Genomic DNA, 25,526 nt, shown 5'->3' on the forward strand with positions numbered 1-25,526 from the left:
TATTTTATTTATTTTGACCATTCACATACTAACCACACAAATTAGACGCAAAAGCTATCATTTTTTTTCCAAACAGAATAGACCGTTTGATTTTGTACCTACTCTTCATTACCCTGCTGTTATTTATTATTTATTTTAATTAATGTTGATCATTAAGTATGTCTATTTTATTTTTATTTTAATTTTTTAAATTTGACCACGTACTATCTTAATTAGCTTAATTCAAGGAACGTAAGGAACACGAAATGTCACATCGCAATACGAGAATACAACAGTTTCGATCATCGATGAACATTATATTTGGCCAAAGAAAAATGAACATTTATATATGTATGTCTAATATGGAAAAAAATTTGTATAGTACTCAAAATGTGCAATGCCTAGCTACTCTAGCTACGTATTACCATAGAGTAACTTTAAGAATGCAAGAATTTACCTTTTTTTTGATCATTAATAATTATTTTTTTAATCATTCACTAGGTCATGCCTCGCTAGTTGGAGATCACAACTTAAGGATCAAGTTAATTCATTAAGTAGTTCATTATAAATAACGATGTCAATGCTTGACATTAATGATAAGCTTTTCCTTAATCTTCCATGGTTTCATTTCTTCTTAATGTTTTACACAAACCAAAGTGCATATGGTGACCAAATTAAATAATTGATATTGATTGAACAACAACGAACCATAAACACATATGATTAGAGATACATTTAGTACCATGAATTTTTTTTAGGTATATCTAACATTTTGATGCTATTTTTTTAGTCACATCAAGTACCTTAGTTTTTAAAATACTGGAAGTATTATAAATAAAGTTAGAGTGTTCATAAAATCAGGTTGTCGGATGCATCTGGAAGGTATTCACGGTAATAATGGATGTACTTTACCCTATGTATATTTGATTTCTAAATGTATTGAGAGAGGATCACGTTTTGGCATAAGATGGGAAGTTTTGGAGGAACATATAGTATCCAAAATTTTAATGTAATGTGTCGGCGAGCCGCAAGGAGGGGCTGAGTCAAAAAGACAAAAAAGAGACAGAGACGATGAAGAAGAGACCGCAGAGACGACACTACAAGCTATAAAAAAAACACAAACATATGCGTAGATTCTGGGTTTTGCTTTAAAGTTCTACAGCAATTAATGTTGTCATGTCCCTCTTGTAGATGCTGTGTTGTGAGTGAGAAAGTGAGTGAACCACACACACATTCATGAAAAGAAAAAAGGAGAATTGAAGAATCAATGAGACAGAAATTAAAATTGAGACGCAGTAACAGAGAGAAAGGTAAGGTCGTCCTAGCTATCTCGTTTGGTTTGGAAAGCATATAGTGTAGCTTGCTAGGGTTATCCCTACAGCTATTTCTATAAATTTTATTTAATTTTTCTACCACCCTATATTTATATATGTATGTGCATTATTAATGGCCCTCCATTATTGCACAACATGCCACCACCAAACCCTTTTCACATTTCCCTTTCTTGCTCGCTTGCACGCTGCACACAGCATATGGACAAAATCCAGATTCTTCTACTGTTCATTTTGCTAATTTCTTATTTTGACTCTGACAAGTATTACTATTAACTAATCCTCCCTCCGATAGATAGTTGGAGTAGGATTTAATCTTTAATATAAAAAATTCAATCTATTATATTTATCATATATAGATATCATTTTTCTCCTAAAATTCATTTAGATAACTTATAAAATGTCATGTAAAGATATTTTAGTGATGATTTAATAAAGTTATGGTCAGATTGATCAAAGGTTCCGTGTGGAAAGGAGCATGGAAAGTTATTAGGTTGAGGTTGTGTGAAAGGAAAGTAAATGTTGCTACTATATATGTCTCTCAGGTAGAATCGTCGTTAGTTTGAACTTTTGTGCTCAGAGTTCACGTGCTAGCCTGGTCTGTTTTGCAAATGGAATATAACCCTTGAGTTTCTAAGTGTCTATTTTTAACCTCCTTACGTCCTTATTTTTGAGGCTATATATATATAAATATATAGAGTAATTTTCAATACCATAAACATATAAGATAGTAATTAAGCACCAAAGCAAACACATTTCTCTACCAAATTCTTTGATCTGCGTGAATACTGAGTACTACTGTGTGTTAGATGGATGGGGAGAGAGAGTTGAAAGGAAGATCACTAATTAAAGAGTGATAGGTTGCAGTTTTGTCATGTCTTTACGGATTCAAAGACCAAAATAAGTCAATGCAGGTCCCAATTAATTACTCAATAATAATTTTTTTTTCCCAGATGCAAACAAAAGAAGTTTCCCAGTCATTTGAGCTGCTACAGTATTTATTTTTTATAGACTATAGGAGTACTGACCTCCATTAATTCTTTATACTTTTCTTACCAAGACACTTCTAATTTTTGGTTTCAGGAAAAAGGTTAACTAACGGCCAACATTATGATATTATTTTTGAGCTGCGTTCAACGTCGTTATTTATGGTGCATATTGAGCATCCTAATGTTATTTTCCTAATGCATCTAACATTTTCAGATTTTATTTTTCAATTACACCTGGCACCCTAATCTATATATGATTTAGGATGCTTGGAAGCATAAAAAGTAAATATCATGGTGTTGAATACCTATAAATAAGATTAAGATGTTGAATGCATATGAAAAATAACATTATGGTACTTAATGCTAATTTATCCTAAGAAAATGAATCATGTATTGTTATACCAAGTACTAACTCATAGTTAAGTTGTAGAGTGATGTATCTCTATGCAAAAATCATACCTTAAACAAAGTCAATTATTAAAAGTTAGAAATTATACATAATAAAGATAACAAGCTACTAATATAGTTTATGCGAACAAAAGGTCTAATCATATATTTACTTAAATTGTTTCGATCATTTTCAACCTAATCATCACATCGCTAATGTCAATAACTTGTATTATGTACGAAACCAAACCCAAATCAAAGTCACAAAAAGTGGGTGAAAAATAATTAGGGAGGGAAATAAATATGTGAATAAGACAGATGATATGGTTAAATTAATACGAATTAATAAATGACAGGAAAGAGAGGTAGATGCACGTGCTGAGGAGGGGGACAAAAATCTATGGCAAATCTGAGAAAAGATGTAATCAAATCAAATCACAAAACGTTAATATATATAGTAACATATATATATAGACATTACCAGTGCGGCTTGTATGTATGTATATATGTAATTGAAAAGAAAGTAAGCTTAGTGCTACACGCAGCTTGGTGTCTCTCTGCTGTCAAAGAAAGGTATGCAAGGGATATAGAAGCCATAACATAAGACAAAATTGAAGGTTTCATGTGTTATTTTGGTGTGAGAAGTCCTTATTTTCGACGCCCACATGTTTTGTCTTTAATCCTTTTCACACATATTGCCATTTCTTGCTGAATTCGATGACCAGCACTATTCTCACACTCAATTATTATTTTTACTGCCTATTCTTCATTCTGTTGTCTCTGATCTCTCGTGAATTCTGAAGAGCACTGAAACTCATTCATCCATGTGCATCTCTGTGCATTGTGTGAAGGGAGCTTATTAATTGGATTTTGATTTAGTCCAAAATTAAACGGTTTTGATTTAGTCCTATATTGAATGCAATTTCTCTTATCTGGAGACTAAACTAACTTACATTTGTTTTCATCTGAACTTTACCACACTAAGACAAATAATTGTCTAACTCTTATATTTAAAATCGAAAGTGGTATGCGGGAAAAGTTTCAAATTTGCGATTCATGTCTCAAAAGATGAATATGTAATGAATGAATAATTGTTTACACCTTCTCCGTGAATTCATGTGTGGATTCGTGCGTTCTTTAATTTCGTTCGCCAAATTAGTATTAGTATTGTAATGCTACGTAATACTCCATCGGATCCTTAATATAATAAATATTTTAGAAGGTTGGTTCTAAATATGTAAAAGTGTTATTGCAAATGGCCCATAACATTATTTTTTTTCTTCTAAAGCATAGGTATCTTTTTATTAGAGGTAATCCTATTCGAGACACTGTCAAGTACTAAATGTGGACATCTCTTCCAGAAGGATTCAAATATTAGTTTGTCACGTTGTGATGGACTAACTCCTTCCACTAAACGTAACCTCTATTAATTCATGACATTAACTTGTTCCTTTTTACAATGGGAAAATTACATATAGGTCCTATACAACACAATTAATTCATAAAAAATCCCTAAAAAATTCCAAAACGAGTCCTAAGTTCCTAGGGACCTGTGTGTAATAAATTGAAATTATGAAATTACCTATTTGCCCCATTAATTTTATTGTAGTAATTTATTTACAATCTCAATAGTAGCTGTTAACAACCTGAGGAAAAGTGGTTAACAACCTCGACAGTGCCCCTGACAACTCACTCTGTGAGATACCGGGGGCAATGCCGAGGTTATTAACCACTTCTCCTCGAGTTGTCAACAGCTACTGTTGAAGTTGTAAATGAATGGGAGTAAATAAGTAATTTCACAATTACGATTTATTACACATAGGTCCCTGGAGACTTGAGAGTTATTTTGGGATTTCGAGGGACTTTTTGTGAATTAATTGTCTTGTGTGGAACCTGAGTGTAATTTTCCCTTTTACAATTGTCCTTTATTAATTGTACTATAAACAAACAGAGCTAGACCATATAAAAAAGATATTAAAAATGATTAAGATAGATTGATGATTTTAATTGGAGGGTAATATTTGGAAAGTAATAATAATAATTCTTACCATTTTAATGATATAGACTACCTTTCTTAATCCTTGTAAAATCGTTGGAAGTCTCATATTAACGATGGGTTTTTTTTTTTTTAATGTGCGCAGATCACTGAAAATGGTCCGTGATATTTATTAGGAGCATCTTGACAACGGAAAATCTTGAATAGAAGAGATAATAGAATTAATTAATAATTAATTAATAATACTATAGACATGTTGTTTCAAGACCCTTCACTATCGGGGAAGGGATGTTTTTCTTTTTGGTTTTTTTTTTCCAGAGTTGATTAAGTGGGGCTCTCAGCCTCTTGCAAATCACAAAACAATCTTTAACAGTAAGATTCTGATGGGATTCCTTTCTTTTTCCAAAGGATATGAGTTTCCTTCAAATTAGTTATGGCCTCAAGTGTTAATTTCATTATTAGACACTCGTGGGGCCCTCCAACAATGACATTCTAACAGACATAATTTACAATATTGTTATTTTGCGTCACCTTCATGGCACAATTATTACTTTCATTATTCTTTTTTATCACGGGTATAGCCTTAATTAATCTTCCAAAACAATTAAATTAGAAATTTAGAAGTATATTTATATTAAAAATGAATTTAGTGTATAATTAACCTAGTTCTAATCACTTCCTATAAACTTTCTAGGAAAGTACCTTTTTGGCCATGCTGAATTTCTGCTTTGTCATATGTGTGATAATTATTATGATGTGGATTGCATTGAAATAATTGGTCCAACTTTGGAATAATGTGTCTAACCAAATAATTTTTCTAAAAACGACTTGTATTGTGGACCAGGAGGAGTGCCTGTTTAGCATCAATATTATTTTTTATTGATTAATGTCATGTTCTCATACTACATAAATTAAAGAATATCGTTAATATAATGAATTTGCTTTGAAATATTGTAATATATATTGTCATTAATTTGTTATATATTTTCTTTATATAATCATATCTCCAGCTTCATAATTAAAGTTAGTGAATAAAAAAGTATAAGTGAAAAATTAGAACTATATATCCTAAAAAATCTTTACAAGCCGAAAAATAAAATAAATCTTAAAAATTTTAAATGACAAGTAAAGAAATAATTTTGTAAAAGTGGTGTTAAGCAAATGGAAGAAGCAATTCTTTTTTAATGATGTTGACATAATAAAGCAAAATTAACTTTCCCCTCAACTTTTTCTGGATTAACTTCCGCTTTGCTGTACATTAAAGTATTGCATGCGTGTGTGTGTCCTGTCATTAATTGGTTGCTTACAGCTATCTATGAAATCTTTGATTGGAATATTCACTTGGTTGCAAAACTTACCCAAAAGAATCGTGGAATTAATATTTGATTAGACTCCAGAAAAAAATAATACGTCCTAATTATAACATCCAGTTGATTAATTTGAAGAGATTAAAGAAAAAAGTTAAGTTAGTTATTTGTAATAAATAGGTGTTGTCTTTTCTAAAATATCCTTACTAATCAACTATATTGGTTAGAACTACAATTATTAGAAGAACTACTTTGGAAAAAAATACATAAATATGAGAGATAAAGTGGATTTGGGTCTTATATTTAGGATTAAAATAAAAATTAAACAGAATATTATATTAAGGACCGGAGGTAGTATTACCTTCTGTCTTTATTATAAAACCTTATTTATAAATTATAAATAAAATTTTATAATTAAAATCGATAGTACTGATTATACACTTTTCGTGTGAAGGGTAAGGAGTTTAAGAAATAAGCCGTATTTTTTTCTATGATTTATTAATAGTGTAACTTAGTGCAGATTTGGCTATATATAGAATAGTGACTGTTTTTATTTTACGGTAAAGTTCGTTTTCCGTTAGTTTAATAACGGGTCATGATATATTCTGGATGAAATTATATCACGAAACTGGATATAAATATCTGCGAGTCCTATTTTTGTGAATATACATAATACCCATATTTCATTAGTACACAGGAAATATAAGATTATAATAAATTATACAGCTCATTAAAAAATGTGTGCAAATTGTTTATAGTACAAAAAAAACAAAAGAAAATGAAACTGGGAATCTCAGACTACATGGCATTGTCCAAATCATGTCGAATGATAAAGTAGTCAACAATGGGCCTTCACTCAATCATTATCCCTCTCATCATTCCACTCAAAGGCCCTACCCATGCCCAGGCTCTGTAAGCCCAATATTAATTAAGTCATTTGAATTATTTAATTGAAAATTGGCTTAGTGATAAACTAAAGTTCGAATGCTCACAAAGAGAGGTATTCATATTTAGTGTCAAACAACATCTTAAATAATATTATCTCCAATAAAAGACACATATGTTTAGCAAAAAAAATAAAAAGATTGGCTTACCTTAAAAACCATTTTTACCTATTAATCTCAAAATAAATACTTTGCAATAAAATCTATGTGAAGGAAACCACTACTTTGAACATGTTATTTATTTCCAAGTTAATCTTTATAATAATGATAGTTCTAATCAATATACTTGATTAACAAGGATATTTTAGGAAAGATGACACCTATTTATTACAAATAACTAACTTAATTAGTTTTTTTAATCTACTCAAATTAGTTAACTAGCTCTTATATTAAGGACCGGAGGTAGTATCATTTAAACAAGTTTCTGTTAATTTGAGTTTTTCAAACATATCTAAGCATGAATTACGTTATACAAATTTACTTTCACCTCAATTTTAATTTGTAATAATTATCGCTTGGGATAAAACTTACTGCTGTAGACGTTAATTCAGATAAGCTCTTAATCAGTTAAATTAAACTTCATAATGGGTTTGTGTAAAATAATTAGCTAGGATGCATGATGTGAGGTGTGAAATTAGAAGATAAAGTGTAGGAATTTATAGAAGAAAGAGATGCAAAGTAGGAAAAGAAGCTGATCAAGCAAGGTGATGACGGTGGCAGGTTGATGAGGATGAGAAGTGTATTTGGGATGGGAAGAGGAACACTTGAGCTCTATGGAGAAAGAGGCATCACTTCCGTCCATTCTGCTTGGCATGAATATCATTTCCCCTCGAACACATTTCAATCTTCCCTCGCTCCATTCCTGTCCACATTTATACCCACACGATTTAATTTAGAATGAGCACCAAAATTGTAATTATTTAGGAGGATTAAATATCATTTTCCCACAAATACCTGATTTGTTTGAGATGTGGATTATATTTTTTCCCCTGATTTAATCAACTCTGGAAAAATCCCCAAAAAAATATCTATTGAATTTCAAAATTCTAAATCAGGAATTATTACAAAAATCTACGTCATTTGCTTTTCAAGTATAGTCAAGTGCTATTGAAGCTAATAAACAAGAATGATTTCGAATTTTAAAATTTAATAGGTATTTTTTGTGATTTTTCTATTAAATTTTATGGGTAGATTAGCATTATTTTAATAGGACTCCATCCTTGATTTGTTTGAGATTGCTTGTAATCATATACTTTCTCCTACTCTAATTATAACTAAGCACCTCCGATGTGATTCATGATGCAACATGTTTTGTCTAAGCATATTAGTTTTTCCCGCCCATTCCTAATTAATTAGAGGACGATTTAACTAATCAATCCAACTCTTCTAGCTAATGCTGAAAAAAAAAAACCTCTTCTAGCTAATGACTTTTATGGAGTATAATTTTATATTCTTTTAGTCTTAAATATAAGACATATTTTATAGTGTAGGTCTTACATTTAGAATACACTATAAAATAAGTTTTACATTTAAGATTGGAAGAGTATTTCATAAGAAATAACAAAGTTTCTACTGAGTTCAGATGCTTATTTAATACTCACAACTCCGACTGATTAACCAAATAAGTGTCAAATAATATAATTCTTACTGTTTGGTCACACTAAATGTATACTACCTTCGGTTCTAATTATAAGATCTCGTTTGTAGATCAACAAATAAGGTCTTATAATTAGGACCGGAGGTAGTATATATATTATTTACATATTTATCATTTGATAAAACTTTTAACACGTATAATTATTAGAAGAACTATTTTAAAAAAATAGATAAATATGAAAAACAAAATGAACTACGATATTATATTTAAGACCAAATTAAATATCAAATTAGCTTTTACATTAAAAATCAAAGTTAGTAGTTCATGTACTATAAAATTATTTAAAGTAAACTAAATGCAATGGCTGATAGATAGATGTGGAATATACAGGAAAGGCTCGTTAAAGCAGAGCAGAGTGGGTTTGATGAGTATGAGATATGTGCATACCTCAAGTTGTTTGCCAAGGGTGACAACAATGGTGTGGGGAGCAGCATCAAAGGAAAGTGGACCTCTTTGGGATTGGACGTAGAAGATGCAGTGTTCCGTGGGAAGGTAAAAACGCAAGGCATGATCCCACAACGTGTCGTTTTGCTCTCCCTCATCATCGTCGTCGTGTGGATACCTGCACACGCACGTCACGCTCTCCATCTCTTCCATCCTCATCATCATCGTCCCCTTCAATTCTTCTGACAGCGCCATTATCACCTGCTCCACTATTCCCTCCAGTTTCCCTCCCACGCTCCCCATTTGTATCCTGCACTTTCCCAATATTCATCCCTTTCAATTCCTCTTTCCATTTATTCTCTCTCACGCGTTATATGCATATATACAACAACATTATATCTATATACCAAAATTTGCGGTGTTTGTGATCATCCAAGAATTTGGGAGCCGTGAATTCAAGTGTGCCCTTGCGAGAACGAACGCAGGGGATTGTGTCTTTAAGACGGTGGCGCTTGTTGTTGTGGCTGTGGGCGTCGGAGTCTTCGAAGAGGCGGCGAGCTTCATTCACCATGAATCTCAAATCCTGCCCTGAAATCCCATGACCGCAGATCCCGAACGCTCCGAACGCCTTCGCCGATCTCCTCAACACCGTGTCCATTGTCCCTCCTTTTAGCTTCTGGTAATCGATCACCGCGGGCAGGGCTGGATTTCTCATAGCTGCCGGCATGTGTGCGTCCGGCAGCGTTAGTTCCGGAAGGTCCTGTATTGTGTTGTCCAGGTAGTGCCTCAGGGGTTCGTTCGCGGCGTTCCGTGATCCTTTTGCTGTAGGCACCGGAGACGGCGGTGGCACCGGTAACTGGCTGCGGCAGCGCGTTAGTGGCATGACGCTTGCTGGTGATTGCTGAAAATGATGACCGAATCAAATTGTAGAAATGCAGCAGTGAATACTTCTTGTTTCAACCTTCAAGTATGGGTTAGAGATAGCGCAGGTCTGGTCTTAACGACGATCGCTGGCTAGAATTGGTAAATTTGATGATTTCACATCGAGTCCTTAGGGTAGAAGATTGACCGGAAACAAACTAGAGCACAAAATTCGGATTTTCTCGCTCCGTCCTGTGGAACTAACTATACTATGTAAGCCAAGAGATCATTCATGCAATCATGCTCCTGCACCATATTAAGATTCGTGTCCTTGGGCTTTTGTATTTGGTGATTTTTTTGTTTAGAATCATGTACTCGTGTGTGTGTGTGTCTGTGGTCTCACATAATCCTTCAAGATTAAAATTAGATTAAAATATAATTTAATTTTGATTATAAAATATTGATTCACAAGTCCATTTATAAAATATTGATTCTGAACAGTGCTTAAATATTGCGCATCCCCAAATATATATATATATATATATATATATGTTATTTCTTATAGGTCCGTCGAGAAAGTAAGCCAGGCTGAAAATTTGCGTTTATTTTGCTTTGACTGATTATTTGAATAGCTCCAGTTTTGTTCGACCCTTCAGCAATGCATTTTAAAGTCGTCTTCTTTTGTTCTTATTGAGGATCCCTGTACAGTTTGCTATCATTTAATCATTTTAAGAAGTTGATATCATGATGGCTTATTTCCAGATATTTATATAATGTTCTTTACAATCAAGTGGAAGATTCAGACAATGCCCCTATTGTGTATAACAGGACATCAGAAACCAGAAAGCAAAGCACGACGACAAGTATTGAAAAAAAAAACCCAGCCAAAGCTATAAGAAGATGATCCCAAAATCCATGAGGCTTCAACGTGGAAATTGAAGCATATCCTCCTTGCTTCTTTAAGAACCAGACTTCCATGTGGTTGTGGGATCCAGAAAGCCAATATTCTCAATGGCCCCTACCGTCTTGAACATCCTTCTCTTGTGTATCTCCTCCATTAACGATCTCTGCAACTGCTGGCTCCTCACGTCCACATACGACCGCATCCTCGTCATGCTCGTTGGCCGATGATCACCACATCTCCGGCAGCAATCTGCTGTTCTTCGATAGCTCATCTGCTTACTGCAATTGGCTTCCATCTCTTGCGCAGGACAGAATCTTGAGCACTTGTAATTTTCATCACTCTCATCTTCGATGCCCACCACCTCGCATTGATTCATGTTAGCATACTTGAAGGAATTCATGGAGCTTTCTGAGCTTGTATCGTCAAGAAAGGCAGCATCTGGTTATGCAGAAGAGTTCAGATTTCAGAGAATAAATTCAGATAAAGATTAATTTTATTGTTATTATATGAAGGTCTGTCTTGTGTATACCTTGAAGCCAATCCTGAGAAAGTGAGAAATGGTTATTGTTCCCACCAAAGAGGTTCTTGCTAGAGAAGCTAAGCACTGGGAGAGAACCATGAGAGGATGATCGTGAGGAAGATGAGAAAAAAGGATGGTGGTTGCTAATATCATCTTCTTCTTCTTCTTCATATCTAAAGCTGTGCTGACGTGGACACTGAGAAGTGCCCCAGTCCTTCCAAGTTGGAACCAGAGCTATTATCTCTTCCTCTATCATTTGAGCTATGTCCAATGGCTCCAAGTCGTTTATTTCCAATTCCCTAACCATCTCAACGGCCACGTCCATTGCAGTGTCATTTATGGTGTCGAAAGGGAAGTATATGTTCCTAACATGTCCTGTTTTCATAAAACATCTCTTGAAATTACATACTTGAAATTGAAAAAAAAAAAAAATTATGGGTCCGAGGCTGCAATTTTGAATATGAAAACTGCATGCATACCAGTTTTGTCAGATATTTGCACTTTAAGGAAAACTGTGTCATCTTCTTCATTCATTGTCCCCGTTATTGTCATGTTTGTGCCCTTTGTTTGATCAGCCATGGAAGTAGAATGCACCTTGGCGACTCCTGAATTGGAATTGGACTTGTGAGTTTGAATCTTTGGTGATGGCAGGCATGGTGGTGGTGATTCCAGTTGGACCGTGGCTAAAAAGGGATCCAACAAGAGTTCCTTTGCTGGCAATCTCTTCGATGCATCTGCCAAACATTTTCCCACAAATCTCCGCGCTTCCAAATCTTGGATTCTGTAAAATGCATCTGGTAGCTTCCCCTGAGATGAACCAAATTACCTAAGGTTTATGAACAGATCTCGGATCAAAGTAGAAAAAAAATTCAGACCAACTAAATGTCCAATGAATCTTACTGAAGTGACTTTCTTATATATTTGCGCCGGGTTGGAGCACTCGCTGTACGGAAACTCGGAGGTAAGCATCTCAATCATACACATCCCAAAGGAGTATATATCTACTAGTTCATTATATTCCTCTTCATACAGTTCTGGAGCCATGAATTCAGGAGTGCCTGAAGTTTAACACCACAATAGAGAAAAATTTTTTAGCTGGATTTAGAATTAGATTGATCATTAAATTGCTTATAATTACTATGCAAGAGGGAGACGGAATCAATGCCTATGACACTGTGGGCATGTTGAGAGCCCCGGAGGATCGCGGCGAGGCCTAAATCGCCAATCTTGACCTGCCCCAGGTGGCCATTGACAAAGATATTATCACACTTGAGGTCTCTATGTATCACAGGAGGATCATGGCAGTGCAAATATTCCAAACCACTAAGAATCTGACGAGCCCAGTTCTTCACAGCTCGAATATCTACCCTACAGTACTTCTTCCTATACCTATATATATGTGTTTAAACCTCATTATAAGATGAAAAACAGATAGTTTCCCAGTTTGAGAAAGAATCAAATCAAAGATTATAGCAAATAAGAGATGGTGGATTATTACTCTCGGAGCGTGCCGGAGGTGAAGAGTTCAGTGATGAAGTTGAAGGTTCTGTGATGGACATCGATCCATGAAGCATGGAAGGTCATGATAGAGTCATGATCAAGGTTCTTGAGCAGATGAACCTCTGAATAAAGACGTTGCAGTTCATCTGGTGAATGAAACACATCTCCAAGCTTGACTTGGTTCCAAGCCACTTCAATTCCTAACACCTCATCAAATGCTCTGTAAACAATCTTCATCGCCCCTTTTCCCAGAATATCCCTGAACTGCTTGTATCAACAATAATCATAAGAACACGAGTTATTATCATTTATTAACCCACTAATTAATGTCTCAATTAGATATCATTAATTAAGTTTCACATATCTAGTTTTCATCTCTCAAGAGTGACTCTTGGCCCTTGGCGAGCCAGAGGGTTGACCAGGCGTGAGAAAGTGAGGAAGACATGTCATGTGAACAATAGGGGTCTAATGATGTCATGCCCACTGGGAAATATCGTGCTTGATGTTTTTCTAATTAAAAAATTTGATAAAGAAGAAAAGAGATCGACCTTTTCCCTGGATTAACATGTAGGCTGATTAATCCTACAAAGTTCCACCATAGTGGTCTATGTCTAAAATCGAACATAGTTCTAGTGAATTCAATTTCAGCAAGCATCTAACATATTCTGCTCTTAATTAGATCGAATTGATCAGCAAATCCATCATATATACCAACTCACTGATATCCTCCTATATTCAATAAGTCCATGAAGCATCAATTATTACCCAGGAAAAAAAAAAAGTCAACCAGAGGGAACAATTACAAAGAAAGGAATCAGAATCTTACTCTTCCATATCTTCCAGATGGGTCTGTTTCAACATAATGAATCTGAGCCACGCCCATGCCTCCTAATCTCATCTTGTTCATGGCAGGGGACTTCAACCCAGAAAAACCCAACCAACAAATATTGATCGAACCGATGCTTCACGTGTGTATATGTATATATATAAGAACGGAAATCCTAATATTAATAAATTCAGTTCAGAAACAGAGTTTGCAAGTATATGAACAGAAGAAGGAACAGAGAGGGCACTGTACTAGGAAATCCGGGGTTTCCCCTCGTAATTCTCATAACAGAAGACGCCAAACAATAACCAGAAGAGCCTCGAGTAGTCTATACTTAACATGATGGAGGCCATTTCAACAGCGACATGAGAAAGCTCGTAGTGTTTCTGGGAAATCATTTGGGTGAGAGGAGGGAAAAGCAGAGAGCTAAAAGAAAGCCTCTGCTTTGAGAGATCTTTTGAATTGGAGGGGTGGGATTATTATGAGCCCTAGGGCTTTGGGGGGACAGAGAGAGACAGAAAGAGAGACAGGGCTGAAGATAATTGTGGAGGGAGAGAGTTTGAATGGATTGAACAGTTCAGATAATGAAATGACCAGAGATGGGAGACAGGGACAGAATTATGATTCTGAATTTGAAGAATCTGTGGCCACGCTTTGAAAAACCCATTTGTGGATGAGAGGAATAAGGATCTCAAAAATCAGATTACAGAGAGAAGGAGGAGGAGGAGGAGGAGGAAAAGGATTCAGATTTTGGAGAAAGAGAGAGAAAGTTTCAGACTTTGGAGAACGTCGTGTTGGGTGCCAATGTGCGCAACACTATAGAGGAAGAGTTGTGGTGGCTGGTAATGCTAGTATATGTACAGAGTCAATACGAGGGAAAAACTGTTTGATATGATTGATAAATTAACATTTTAAAATTGGAATCTTAAATATTGTTAAGAAAAAAAATAAGACTAAAGTATAATTCAGTTTTAAGTTTATTTGATGCATATTTAATCTCTTAATATTAGCACAATTAGTCTAATTTAGCCAAAAATGTTGACTCATAAAAATTGAAAAATCATCTGCATTGTTAACTTCTCTTATATTTCATAGGAAAGAATTAATTAAGTTTTGACTAAATTATAATTCAATAGTTAAAATTAGGTTTTAGGCTTTGAAAAATATTTAGTCTTTTGCATCTTGAATTTAAAATTGAGTTATAAAATTTAGGAACTAACAAATAAAAGGTCTAAAATTTGAGAGAATAAATAACATATATTGAATTAAAATTCAGACATTTAATTATAAGGAAAATTACATTCAAGTCCCACATAAAACAATTAATTCATAAAAAGTCCCTCAAAATCCCGAAATGATTCCTAAGTTCCTGGGGACCTGTGTGTAATAAATTCTAATTGTAAAATTACCTATTTACCCTTATTAATTTGAACCCAATACAATTTATTTACAATATCAACGATAGTTGTTGACAACCCGAGGAGAAGTAATTAACAACCTCGGGAATGCCCTTGGTATCCCACAGAGTGAGTTGTTAAGGACACTGCCGAGGTTGTCAACCACTTCTCTTTGGGTTGTCGATAATCGCTGTTGAGGTTGTAAATGAATTGCTACAATAAAATTAGTGGGGGCAAATAAGTAATTTCATAATTATAATTTGTTACATACAGGTCTTTGGGGACTTAAGAATCATTTCGGAATTTTTAGAGATTTTTTCTGAATTAATTATCTTATGTGGGACCTGAGTATAATTTTTTCTAAATTATAATTGAGTCAAAATATAGGTTCTAAATTGATTTTTTTCCCCTTCTCATAAGGGTAGTGTTGATAATTAATATTGATGACACTGATGTTGATGAGATTAATCTAGAATATTTACTTTTGGCCAAAAAATTAGAATATTTCTTAAAGACTAAAAAAGCAATATTTCAAAATATTGAAAACACTTTTAGATGGTTTGCTTATTTCTTAAATCCATTTGATGAAAATAAAAAAAATATAATTGTCATGTTTTTGGTTTCTTGATGTTTTGCTCATCATTTTCATAACTAATTAAATATAATTATTGGATTCAATGTAAGCTTATGGATGGATGTAAAATATCAAGAATGTAAACATGTTGATAATAGACAAATTAAAATGAAACTAGACAAGTCTTTCTAATGAGTACACCAACAAAAAAAAATTTTTGTATTACATAAAATTTTCTGAATTAATCATATTATTTTAATTTATAAATAGTGTAGATGTAGTTGACATAGATTTTAATTTATATTATATATATCTTTTTGCCAACAATAAAAAACAAAGAAAGAACAAAGAAAAGAGGTTGTTAATCCAATCATAAATTATACTGCCTTCAGTCTTTAATATAATATCAAATAATTAAATCATACAAATTAAAAAGTTAGTTAAAATTAGTTAAAGACGATAAATATATGAAAAATGCATTTTATTATCCTCAAGCACCTTTATTCACGGTGAGGCTAGTGGGAGAGAATGAGTGAAAAAGAAGTTGAGAGAGAATAAATGAACAAAAGAAATGAGAGAGACATATAATTAATTAAGGGTAAAAATAAAAAAATTAAATGATCAGACAAATTTAGATTATAGCTTATAAAAAAAAATTAAATCCTATTTAATACTTACATTTTGAGCCAGCAATATACAATTACACCAACAAGTACTCTACTTGCATGGGACATTGAGTTTGATTCGTCATGATTGTTTTATATTCAATGTTTTTTGATCAATTCGTTCATGTTTCTTCTTGTCGGTATGAGTATGGACTAATGAAATAATGGACCGATTGTATATTTAAATCAAGTTTTTTTAATTGATTTGTAATTGTAATGCTAACTAACATTTTGTAATGATCCTGCAAAATATAATCCACATGTCAAAAATAATTTTACTAAAACCAACTGGCATTTGTCTTAGTGAAGGAAATTAATTCTTACAATGCTTATTTATAAGCACATGATAATAACTTTATATAAATTAATAAAATTAGTTAAAATTAGTATCAAAATTATTCCCAATAAAAATCAATAGCTAGAAGAGTTTGGTTAATTAGTTAAGGATATTAGATGGAAAAATTAATAGCTGGACAAAATATATTGTGTTACGAAACATGCCAGAGATTTTTTTAATTAGGATTGGAGGTAGTAGCATTTAAGTATGGGGGTACTCTTCTGATGTTTAACGTAAGACTTAATTAACTAATTAAGTAGATTAAAGATATTAGTTAAATTAGTTAATATGATATTTTAAAAAAAAATTCTAATCATCTTTCTCAATTCCCTCCTTTCTTCTCCTATTTAATCATTGTTGAGGAAAAATCAATAAGATTAATTTAGAAAAAAATTAATAAACATATGAAATAAATTTTACATATAGTATCAATATCAATTTTTAACTAGATTTTATATTAAAAACCGGAAGAGTATTAGATTTACACTCAAATAAATGACAAGGACACTTTTGGAAAGTATCGGTATCAAATTAAAAATTTAGGAAATGTGTATGTAAAATGCAAAATAGTTTTGCCATTTAAAATTGGAGAGTAATTAATAGATGGTGACAATTTAAATCCATTTTTTAAAAAAAAAGAAAACTTGCACTGTAGGTTTAAGCATTTAAGTTGTTCATTATTCCTATTTAACAAATAGTATTTATTATTGTGCAAAAAAAAAAGCAAAAAATCTCTCTCACAATAAGTATATAGGCCCTATATGTATAGTTGACACCAATAATACAGCATTATTAACAATAAACTTTTGAATTTAATTGGGTAGGCTTAATCATTACGGTCAGTGGATGCATGCTAGTGCTTGTTTATCCATGTCACGCGTGCTCTAGAAATTAATAAAACAATAGACTTGTCTGAATCGAGGTGCTTCTTGAAATGTTGAATTTAATTCCAGTAATTTGTTTTTGTAATCATATTAATTAATTATTTTGCAGCTTCTGGATCTAGGTATGGGAGAACTAATTAATTTCTTTTTTCTTAAAAAAAATAGAACCAAAAATGACAAGCCGCCTATCCGCCATCCGGTTATGTAATCAAACACAACCCATATAAAAATTGTAGGTTTTCAATAATTTAATTAATAAGTTCAATAAATAACTATTAAGGACATACATTTATCAGTCCATAAAAAATACATTTATCATGTTTAATTAAAAAAATTAGCTATGATTTTTTTTTAATAATCTTTTCTTTATTGAACCATTTTAGCTTAAGTTGACTTATTTAACAACAAGTGTGTGACATGAATTGTTTAACCAAACTAAAAATAAAATTAGTATATAATTCGTTTAAGGCCAAATCATCAATATAGAATCAAATCTTCAACATTCATTTTTAATGTCAAATTATCGATTCATAAAGCATGAATCGTGCCAACTTTTTTTTTTTTTTTAAGAAAGAGCAAAGGATCCATTTATTGGGAAATCATGCATATATAAGTTAATGTGAGAAGGAGGATAAAAGTCAAATGTCTGATAATATAATTTCACTGAAAAAATAAATATTCTACTAGTCCTAAATATAATACTCATTTGTAGTATAATTTGCATTACAAATGGATTTTATATTTACAACCGGAGGACTCAAAAGTTTAAATTTTGGATCAGGACATAATAGAAAGCTCATTTCATGAGAAGTTTTTTCTTACATTCCCTTCATTTTTATATGTATTTTTAAAAACTAAAATTTCTTACCAACAAAACTGTTGATTGAAGTGATAGTGGTTTCACTCTCTACGAGAAGAGAGCACAAGTTTAAACTTTAGAAAGTGTATTTATTGGGAGTGTTATTTCTTTCCAGCCTGAAATGGATTTTTTTTTTTGTTGCCCAGAGTATCCTCCCACCCGAATAGTAAGAGACTAATATTTCAGGATACTATCTGGTACTGTAGGGGGGACCCCTCCTAACAGTATTTGTTCTATACATACTGCCCCAAAGATCGAATCCAAGGTGTCTAAGTCTCTTCCACTTGGACCAACACTTATTGGTGGCCTGGAATGGATTAGTCTCAATTCTAATTTCATTTAAAAATACCGTGGTGTTATCTGAAAAAACTAAATGTATCTCTAGCCCACAATATATCTACAAGAGCTTTGTCATATTTTCTAACAGTTGAACCGTTTTATCCCCTAACCTCTTGAAAATTGGAAAAAAAAAAATATAATTATGATTTGGGAAGGAGTCTTTAATTACTTTTTAATGAATGGGAGCGAAGAAAAATATTAACATATTTTATACCATTTTAATTGAGTAACTTAATTTGTTAGCATTCATAATATAGTTGAAAACACATTCTTCTTCTCTTTTTTTTTATAGAAAAATACTCAAGTTTCTTATATTCATTATGCTAAGTTCTCTAATCACATATATTTGTGTGTTTTATTCTTTTTCATGTAGATGTATAATATAATAATATTTTAAAAATAGAATACATAATTATGTATAATTAAAGACTTTACAATTGACATAACAAATATAAATACTTGTCCTAAATGCTTTTTTAATATATATAGAACTGAAGGATCGAAGTGAGATAGGATCCCAGACTTGATACCATTTAATTACTCCTTCTGTTTTTAAGACCTATTTAACTAAATTGATTATAAGAAATAATGTATTTTTCTTAATACTATAATACCATAATCATCTTTCTTAATATCCTCTCTCCTTCTTTTACTTGATTATGGTAGATGGAGTATCAATAAATGTAATTTAAAAAAATTGATAAACAGAGAATTATATCTTATATTTAGAGCTAACATCAACTCAATAATTTGGTCTTATATTAAACATAACTGGAGTAATTAAATCGAATATATCTTACGTCAAAATGTTGGTATTTAAGAAAGCTAATGAGGACATGTATTAAAAAATGATGAATGTTTACCAGTAGTTAATTAGTAATGTTGGATAAAACTAATAATACAGAAATGAATTATAAGTAGCTGTAGAATAATATAGAAATTACAACAGGTTGACTAAAATGAGCATCACCTGTAAAATTCAATATACGCCATGATTCATTTGAAAGAAAGAGGATGCCACCTGGAGACTGTCCCACCACCAATTTTAAGTTTATATGCTCTCCTATCATTTTTCTGTTTCTGAATCTTCCTTTCTCTTGCCATCTAGCTTCATCTTTTTGAAAAATGATACTATATCCGATTTTATTTATAATACTTTATTTATAATCTACAAACAGGATCTTATAAATAGAACTGGAGGTAGGATTACACAAAGAATAACAACACACTCTCTCCCCATGGATTTTTTTAGGAAAAACTTCACATGAATTAGATCCTAAAAGTCCATCAGGATTGGGGCATGTCTCTAAGTTTAAATATCCCCTACAAAAATACTTGCACATTACTATTATCAAGATATTCACATCAACAAAGAAATTTGAACCATGACTTTTTGACTTATGAGACTCCTTATTAGTTGTACTAATATTTATTGGGAAAATTTAACATCTTTCATAATATAATATTCTCTCCAATATATAGGAGTTAGTTATCAGGGATTAGATTTGGTTTAAACTGTAAGACATTAATTTACATTGTCTCCCATGTTTATTATTTTTCACCCAAACTAATAAAATTATTGAAGGAAAATAAGAACAACGTGATTGAAGTAAGCGAGAAATGTAGATACAGGCAGTAGAGAAAAATTCTCATTCATATAGACTCTCATGTACATCCAATCTTTTGCATCAAGCCCATATTTATAGGTCTTCAATTCTTGGAAGAGTTACAATTTCATAATGGAGGAATTAATCTACATTATGGTACAACATGAAACTATTGGAGGTCATTGCAATGGATATAAGAAAACCTTCCATTTGAGAATTATAAGGCATAATGTCATTAACCATGAAATGGAATTTAGAGAATAATATTAACCATGGAATGGAATTTTAAAATGTCATCTATGGAGTTATCATCATCCACTCATCAATCAATATTTATAACAAATTCTTCGACATCTCTCTTTCATCTTCATCTCCATATAAGATGAGCTGTAAATGGTCGGCAAATGTTGCAGCTTATTACCAGGTGATGATTGAGACATGCATATAGGTTGTATCTATAGGTGGTTATTTGTTTCTGTTTTTTTATGTTTGAATAGGTTTGCATCTAGCTTTAATTTATTGCTTCTTTTTTTTTTTGCTTTCATTCATTAGTGAGGATAATTTTTTTTTGAAACTTTTATAAAATTGACTCTTTTTTTTTGTAAAACAAATATTGCAGCTTATTATAATTTTTATATTTTATTAGTGAGTATTATACATATTATATAAAGTATTCGAAACAATAACTTACGTACATGATTCATTACTTGTGATTTGTGAACAATATACTCTTTTTACGTTGATGCGTTTGACTATTGATAACTGGTTAGGTTAGTTTCGAAAATTTCATTTAAAAATATCAATTATTACATTATAAGTTAATCTAAATAATTCACGTACACCTAACACATTATGTACAGCAGAATATGCAAAATATTCGCATCTGGAATCAACTCTACATGCGTCAGCTTGACTTGATCTTTGGAATTATTTATTAATTATTAATGGATATACACAGTCTTGTGAGTTTATAACCACAAAGCTAAAACGACAGGTCATGGGAGATATATAAAAGAGGGCCAACTTCAGTTAACCCTCATCCATGCGATTTTTATTTTAAATAAGGGTTAAAGTATTCTTAAATTACACTTGCAGTATTAAAAAATTAAAGTGAATTATTGTTTTGATGATAAATGATTAAAAATGCTATTTCTTTATATAGACACTTATTATTTTGTTATTGTTAGTTGCTAAAATTTGCATATGTACCTGTCACCTATGTAAATTTTTATGTAGGACTTGTAAATTTTCACATGAATACTTATTATTTTTTAATTATTAATGTCAAATTATTTATGTATACTTGTAAAATTAATTAGTAACCTTTGGATCAAATGATAAATGTTAGATGCTAACAATTTACAGTGCTTATTGATTTAGAAAGTGTTTGGGTAAAAATCAAATTATGGTTTTAAAAATAATTTTATAATATACAAAATAAATATGTGAAAGAGTTTGTCTCGATTTACAAAAAATACTTTTTAAAAGTATTTTTGGAGTGTTTCAAACACTTTTTTTAGCCCAAGAATACTAGAGTTGTATATCCAAGTTAATAATACACCCAGGTAGGGGGGAATGGAAGTATATGAACAAGAAGTAATATCACATTTCTTTCGAGAAAGGGTGTAAAACCCTTAACCTTAAAAACATCATAAATCATCATAAAGTCCACTACTATGGTAGAAAAGGAAAGCTGTTAAAACGAGCTACCATAGTAGAAGGGAAATTTTATATTTTTAGAAATTGACTTTCAAACTCGGGTCAACCCGATAGACGTTGCATGCAACTAAAATAATCCATTCATATCTACTGGGCCTCCGAGCCTCCGGCCCGGGTAACACATACATCAAAGTCAGCCCATCTAAAAAGTTTTCAACTATATAATCCAGAGTTCATCAAACACTAACAATGGCCTCCGGCCAATCAAAATAAGGAGATACATTCTCTCCAGTTTACAACAAAGCCGGATAATCAAATATATCAAAAAGCAGTCCTAAATGTGGCAATATATACTAGTCATACATATACAAATGCTAGAGGCCTAAAGCTAACCAAGCTCAAGCCTCTGCGTCTCTTCCCGAAGGCGCACGCCCGGAACCTTCACCTGAAAACATTGTAAACCACGGGGTGAGACAAAGTCCCAGTAACCAACCTTTCCAATACTAGGTACTACTAAATAGGTGCTCGTGAGGTGTCAAGTGGGGCAGTTCACAAATAATATAAAACGATAGCCACAACAATTCATGCAAGTGCAATGATGCAATCCCATCAACCAAATCCTTCACTTTGGGGGATTTTCAGGAGCCGGAGCCGGCCTATCCCTCACTATGGGGGACGTAAGGAGCCATAAAAGGCCTATCCCTCACTCTGGGGGACGTAGGGAGCCAAAAGGCCTATCCCTCACTATGGGGGACGTACTAAGCCAACTATCATGCATTAATGGAGGCCTTACCACGTGGTAGTAACCGACAAAACTCTCACCAATTCCCAATTAATGCATCATGCTCAAATTATAATCAAAGAGTAATAATCATTTCACAAGTAACCTCATTCAGTGGCATATCTTTCACAATTCCAAAATTCATTCATCATCAATCAAAACCCCACAAGACGGTTTTTCCTTTTTATATACAACATATAGTTTGAACACAATTACTATTTGGAGCACAAAACACAAATCTACTCACAATACCTCAAAAGCAAGTACTAAGGATTGGAAAGTGGTTACCTCTCGCCTGAGCAAGGAACAACAAACCAACGATGTGGCCCCGTGCACCACCAAGACTCACAACCGGTCTACACAAGCACACAAATACACAACCATCATATATTAGCTTTCAAACTAATAATGTGGCCAAAAACAACACTTGGGGACACAAAATTCCTATCTCCCATCAAAACTCTACCCAACTCAAAGGGTATAACTATCAAGGCAACACTCCAAGGTCATACCAATCCATTAACACCTTAATTCCTTTCCAAACATCAATTAAGATTCACAACCTCAAGGACCCACTATGGAATTCTACACCCAAACATCCCATTTGAGCAATTAAGGTTCCAACAACAATTCTAAACCGATTAAACATCCAATTTAACCCTCCTTAACATAACTCAATTCACAAAACTCAAAATCAATCTCTACATTATCATCCTCAATCCCAAATCATCCATTTCCATAAACCCTAGCTCCAAAAACTCAAGATTCTTTAAATCCAAGAAAACTACACCGATTAAATACTTAAACTAACCCGATGCAATCAATTAAACTCAAAACAATCGGTCAAAAACCTCAGTTTCATCACAACCTAGAAAATCCTAGGGTTCCATCAAAAATCCTTAGAAATTCCAAAAAATTCCAAGAAAGAAAGAAGATTAGAGGTTAAAATCACTTACTTGAGGTAATGGATCCTTAGAAATGTCTCCTCCAAGCCAAAAGTTCGAAACCCTAGCAGAGCTCCTCTCTCCTCCTTCAGATTTTTCTTATTTTTGCACGCTGAACCCTCTCGCGACTATATAGATTCGCGACCTTTCGTCGCGGTGAACTCCATCTTCACCGCGGCGAACTAATCCCGAGAGGGATTACTCGCCTGAAAACCTGACTTCGCCGCGGCGAAAGCTTCCCGAGAGGAAACTCTCGCTCGCCCAGAAAACATTCGCCGCGGCATACCCCTACCTTCGCCGCGGCGAAACCTTCCCGAAAGGGAAGCCTCGCTCACCTGAACAACTTCGCCGCGGCCAAATCTTCCCGAGAAGACACTCCCCTCTGAAACTCCCGGTGCGCTGCGGTGAATTTATTATCTCTGTCTCATATAAAAATGGAGTAAGATATTGCTCCAACAAACCTGAGAGGGGTACGTTCACCAATTCCTCCAACAAACCTCAAATTCAACCCAAACACCCAGATCAAGATTAAATCACTAATCTATCCTCAAAATCAACCCAAAAGAGGCTATTAAAACCCGATAAAAACTTAGGATGTTACAAAGGGTAAAGTTAAATATTACTTCTTCCATCCTTATTTACTTGTTTTAATATAATTTGAATTTATTATCTCTGTCTCATATAAAAATGGAGTAAGATACTGCTCAAACCAGAAAGATATCTATAGAATTATATTATCTTATGTCACGCTAATAAGTACAATTCATGAATTTAAATTCTATTTGATTATTCTTGTTTCAATTTGTATAGATCTGTCTCTTAAATAAACTTTTGAAGTGTTTATGCTTATTCCAAAATCTATTCAAATTTTTGTTCCAATGTAACAGATTGTATTATATATTAACCAAATCTCTACACAATGAACCAATCCCATATGGCCATATCAATTCTAGAAAATGTGACGACTATATAAAAGAGAATAAAATGTACCCTATGGAATCCATATTTTATCCCACATCTAAATAATGGCAACATATTTTAACTATTTATATGTGTCTCCCAATAACATGTTGATGAAACTTATTCCAATAAACTTGACTTTATGAATCAAAACATAAATTTATAATTCTCTCATAATGAATCATATATATTACTCCTCCGGTCTTAAATATAAAATATGATACTTTTTGTAGTGTAAATTACATTATAAAATGGGTCCTATATTGAGAATCAGACGGAAGGAGCACTATTTTAATGTACACTTGTGCTGTGTGTCATATATATCTCTTGTTTTTATGAATGGAGTTATTACAACTATGTATAAATAAAAGAACACTTGTCTTTGGGCTATAAGCTGGTTGTTTATGTGTAGCAGGTTGATCCACGTTCCCTTGATATTTAGTTCGTTTAAAACAATATTGTTATTGAATTTTGATTAAAACATAAGTACTCCTCCGGTCCTTATTATAAGACCCAATTTGACTTTTTATTTGGTCCTAATTATAAGACCCAATCCATTTTCTCTCTTATATTTATGCATTTTTTTCCAAGATAATTCTTCTAATAATGATAGTTTTAGCCAATATACTTAATTAGCAAGGATATTTTAGGAATAACAACACTTATTTATTATAAATAACCAACTTAACTTACTTCCTTAATCTCTTCAAATAAGTCAATTGGGTCTTATAATTAGGACCGGAGGAGTATTACCATATAATTAAATCACCATAATCAAATGGGACAGGTGGATAGATGATAATATTTCATAATCAAATAGGACGGGCAAATAATTAAGGTAATACTATTTCCTTTTCGTAACCTGAATTTGACTATTTCTTCAAGTGTATGAGCAAAAGAACTGCTCTCAACATATGATGGGAGAAGATATATAG

At 32.7% G+C, this 25,526-nt stretch overlaps 2 protein-coding genes across 2 annotated transcripts; both read right to left on the bottom strand.

The window, feature by feature from the left end:
• Positions 1 to 8,977: 8,977 nt before the first annotated feature.
• Positions 8,978 to 10,102, bottom strand: LOC114725893 (uncharacterized; the record flags this gene model as incomplete). The annotated part of the gene is made up of 2 exons (XM_028912458.1): positions 9,382 to 10,102; positions 8,978 to 9,284 (listed from the first exon to the last, which is right to left on the bottom strand). Coding segments are annotated over exons 1-2 (783 nt in total), but the record flags the coding sequence as incomplete, so codon positions are not given.
• A 478-nt stretch (positions 10,103 to 10,580) lies between these two features.
• LOC114725892 (probable serine/threonine-protein kinase WNK5) lies at positions 10,581 to 14,378 on the bottom strand. The gene is made up of 7 exons (XM_028912457.1): positions 13,586 to 14,378; positions 12,758 to 13,023; positions 12,425 to 12,648; positions 12,160 to 12,317; positions 11,739 to 12,066; positions 11,269 to 11,634; positions 10,581 to 11,177 (listed from the first exon to the last, which is right to left on the bottom strand). The coding sequence occupies exons 1-7, from the start codon at positions 13,664 to 13,666 to the stop codon at positions 10,795 to 10,797; spliced, it is 1,806 nt and encodes a 601-aa protein (XP_028768290.1). The 5' UTR covers positions 13,667 to 14,378; the 3' UTR covers positions 10,581 to 10,794.
• Between the last annotated feature and the right edge of the window lie 11,148 nt (positions 14,379 to 25,526).

Source organism: Neltuma alba, unplaced genomic scaffold (genome assembly GCF_004799145.2).
Source record: "Neltuma alba isolate B1F8T4 unplaced genomic scaffold, ASM479914v2 tig00012290_pilon, whole genome shotgun sequence".
Classification (NCBI taxonomy): Eukaryota; Viridiplantae; Streptophyta; class Magnoliopsida; order Fabales; family Fabaceae; genus Neltuma; species Neltuma alba.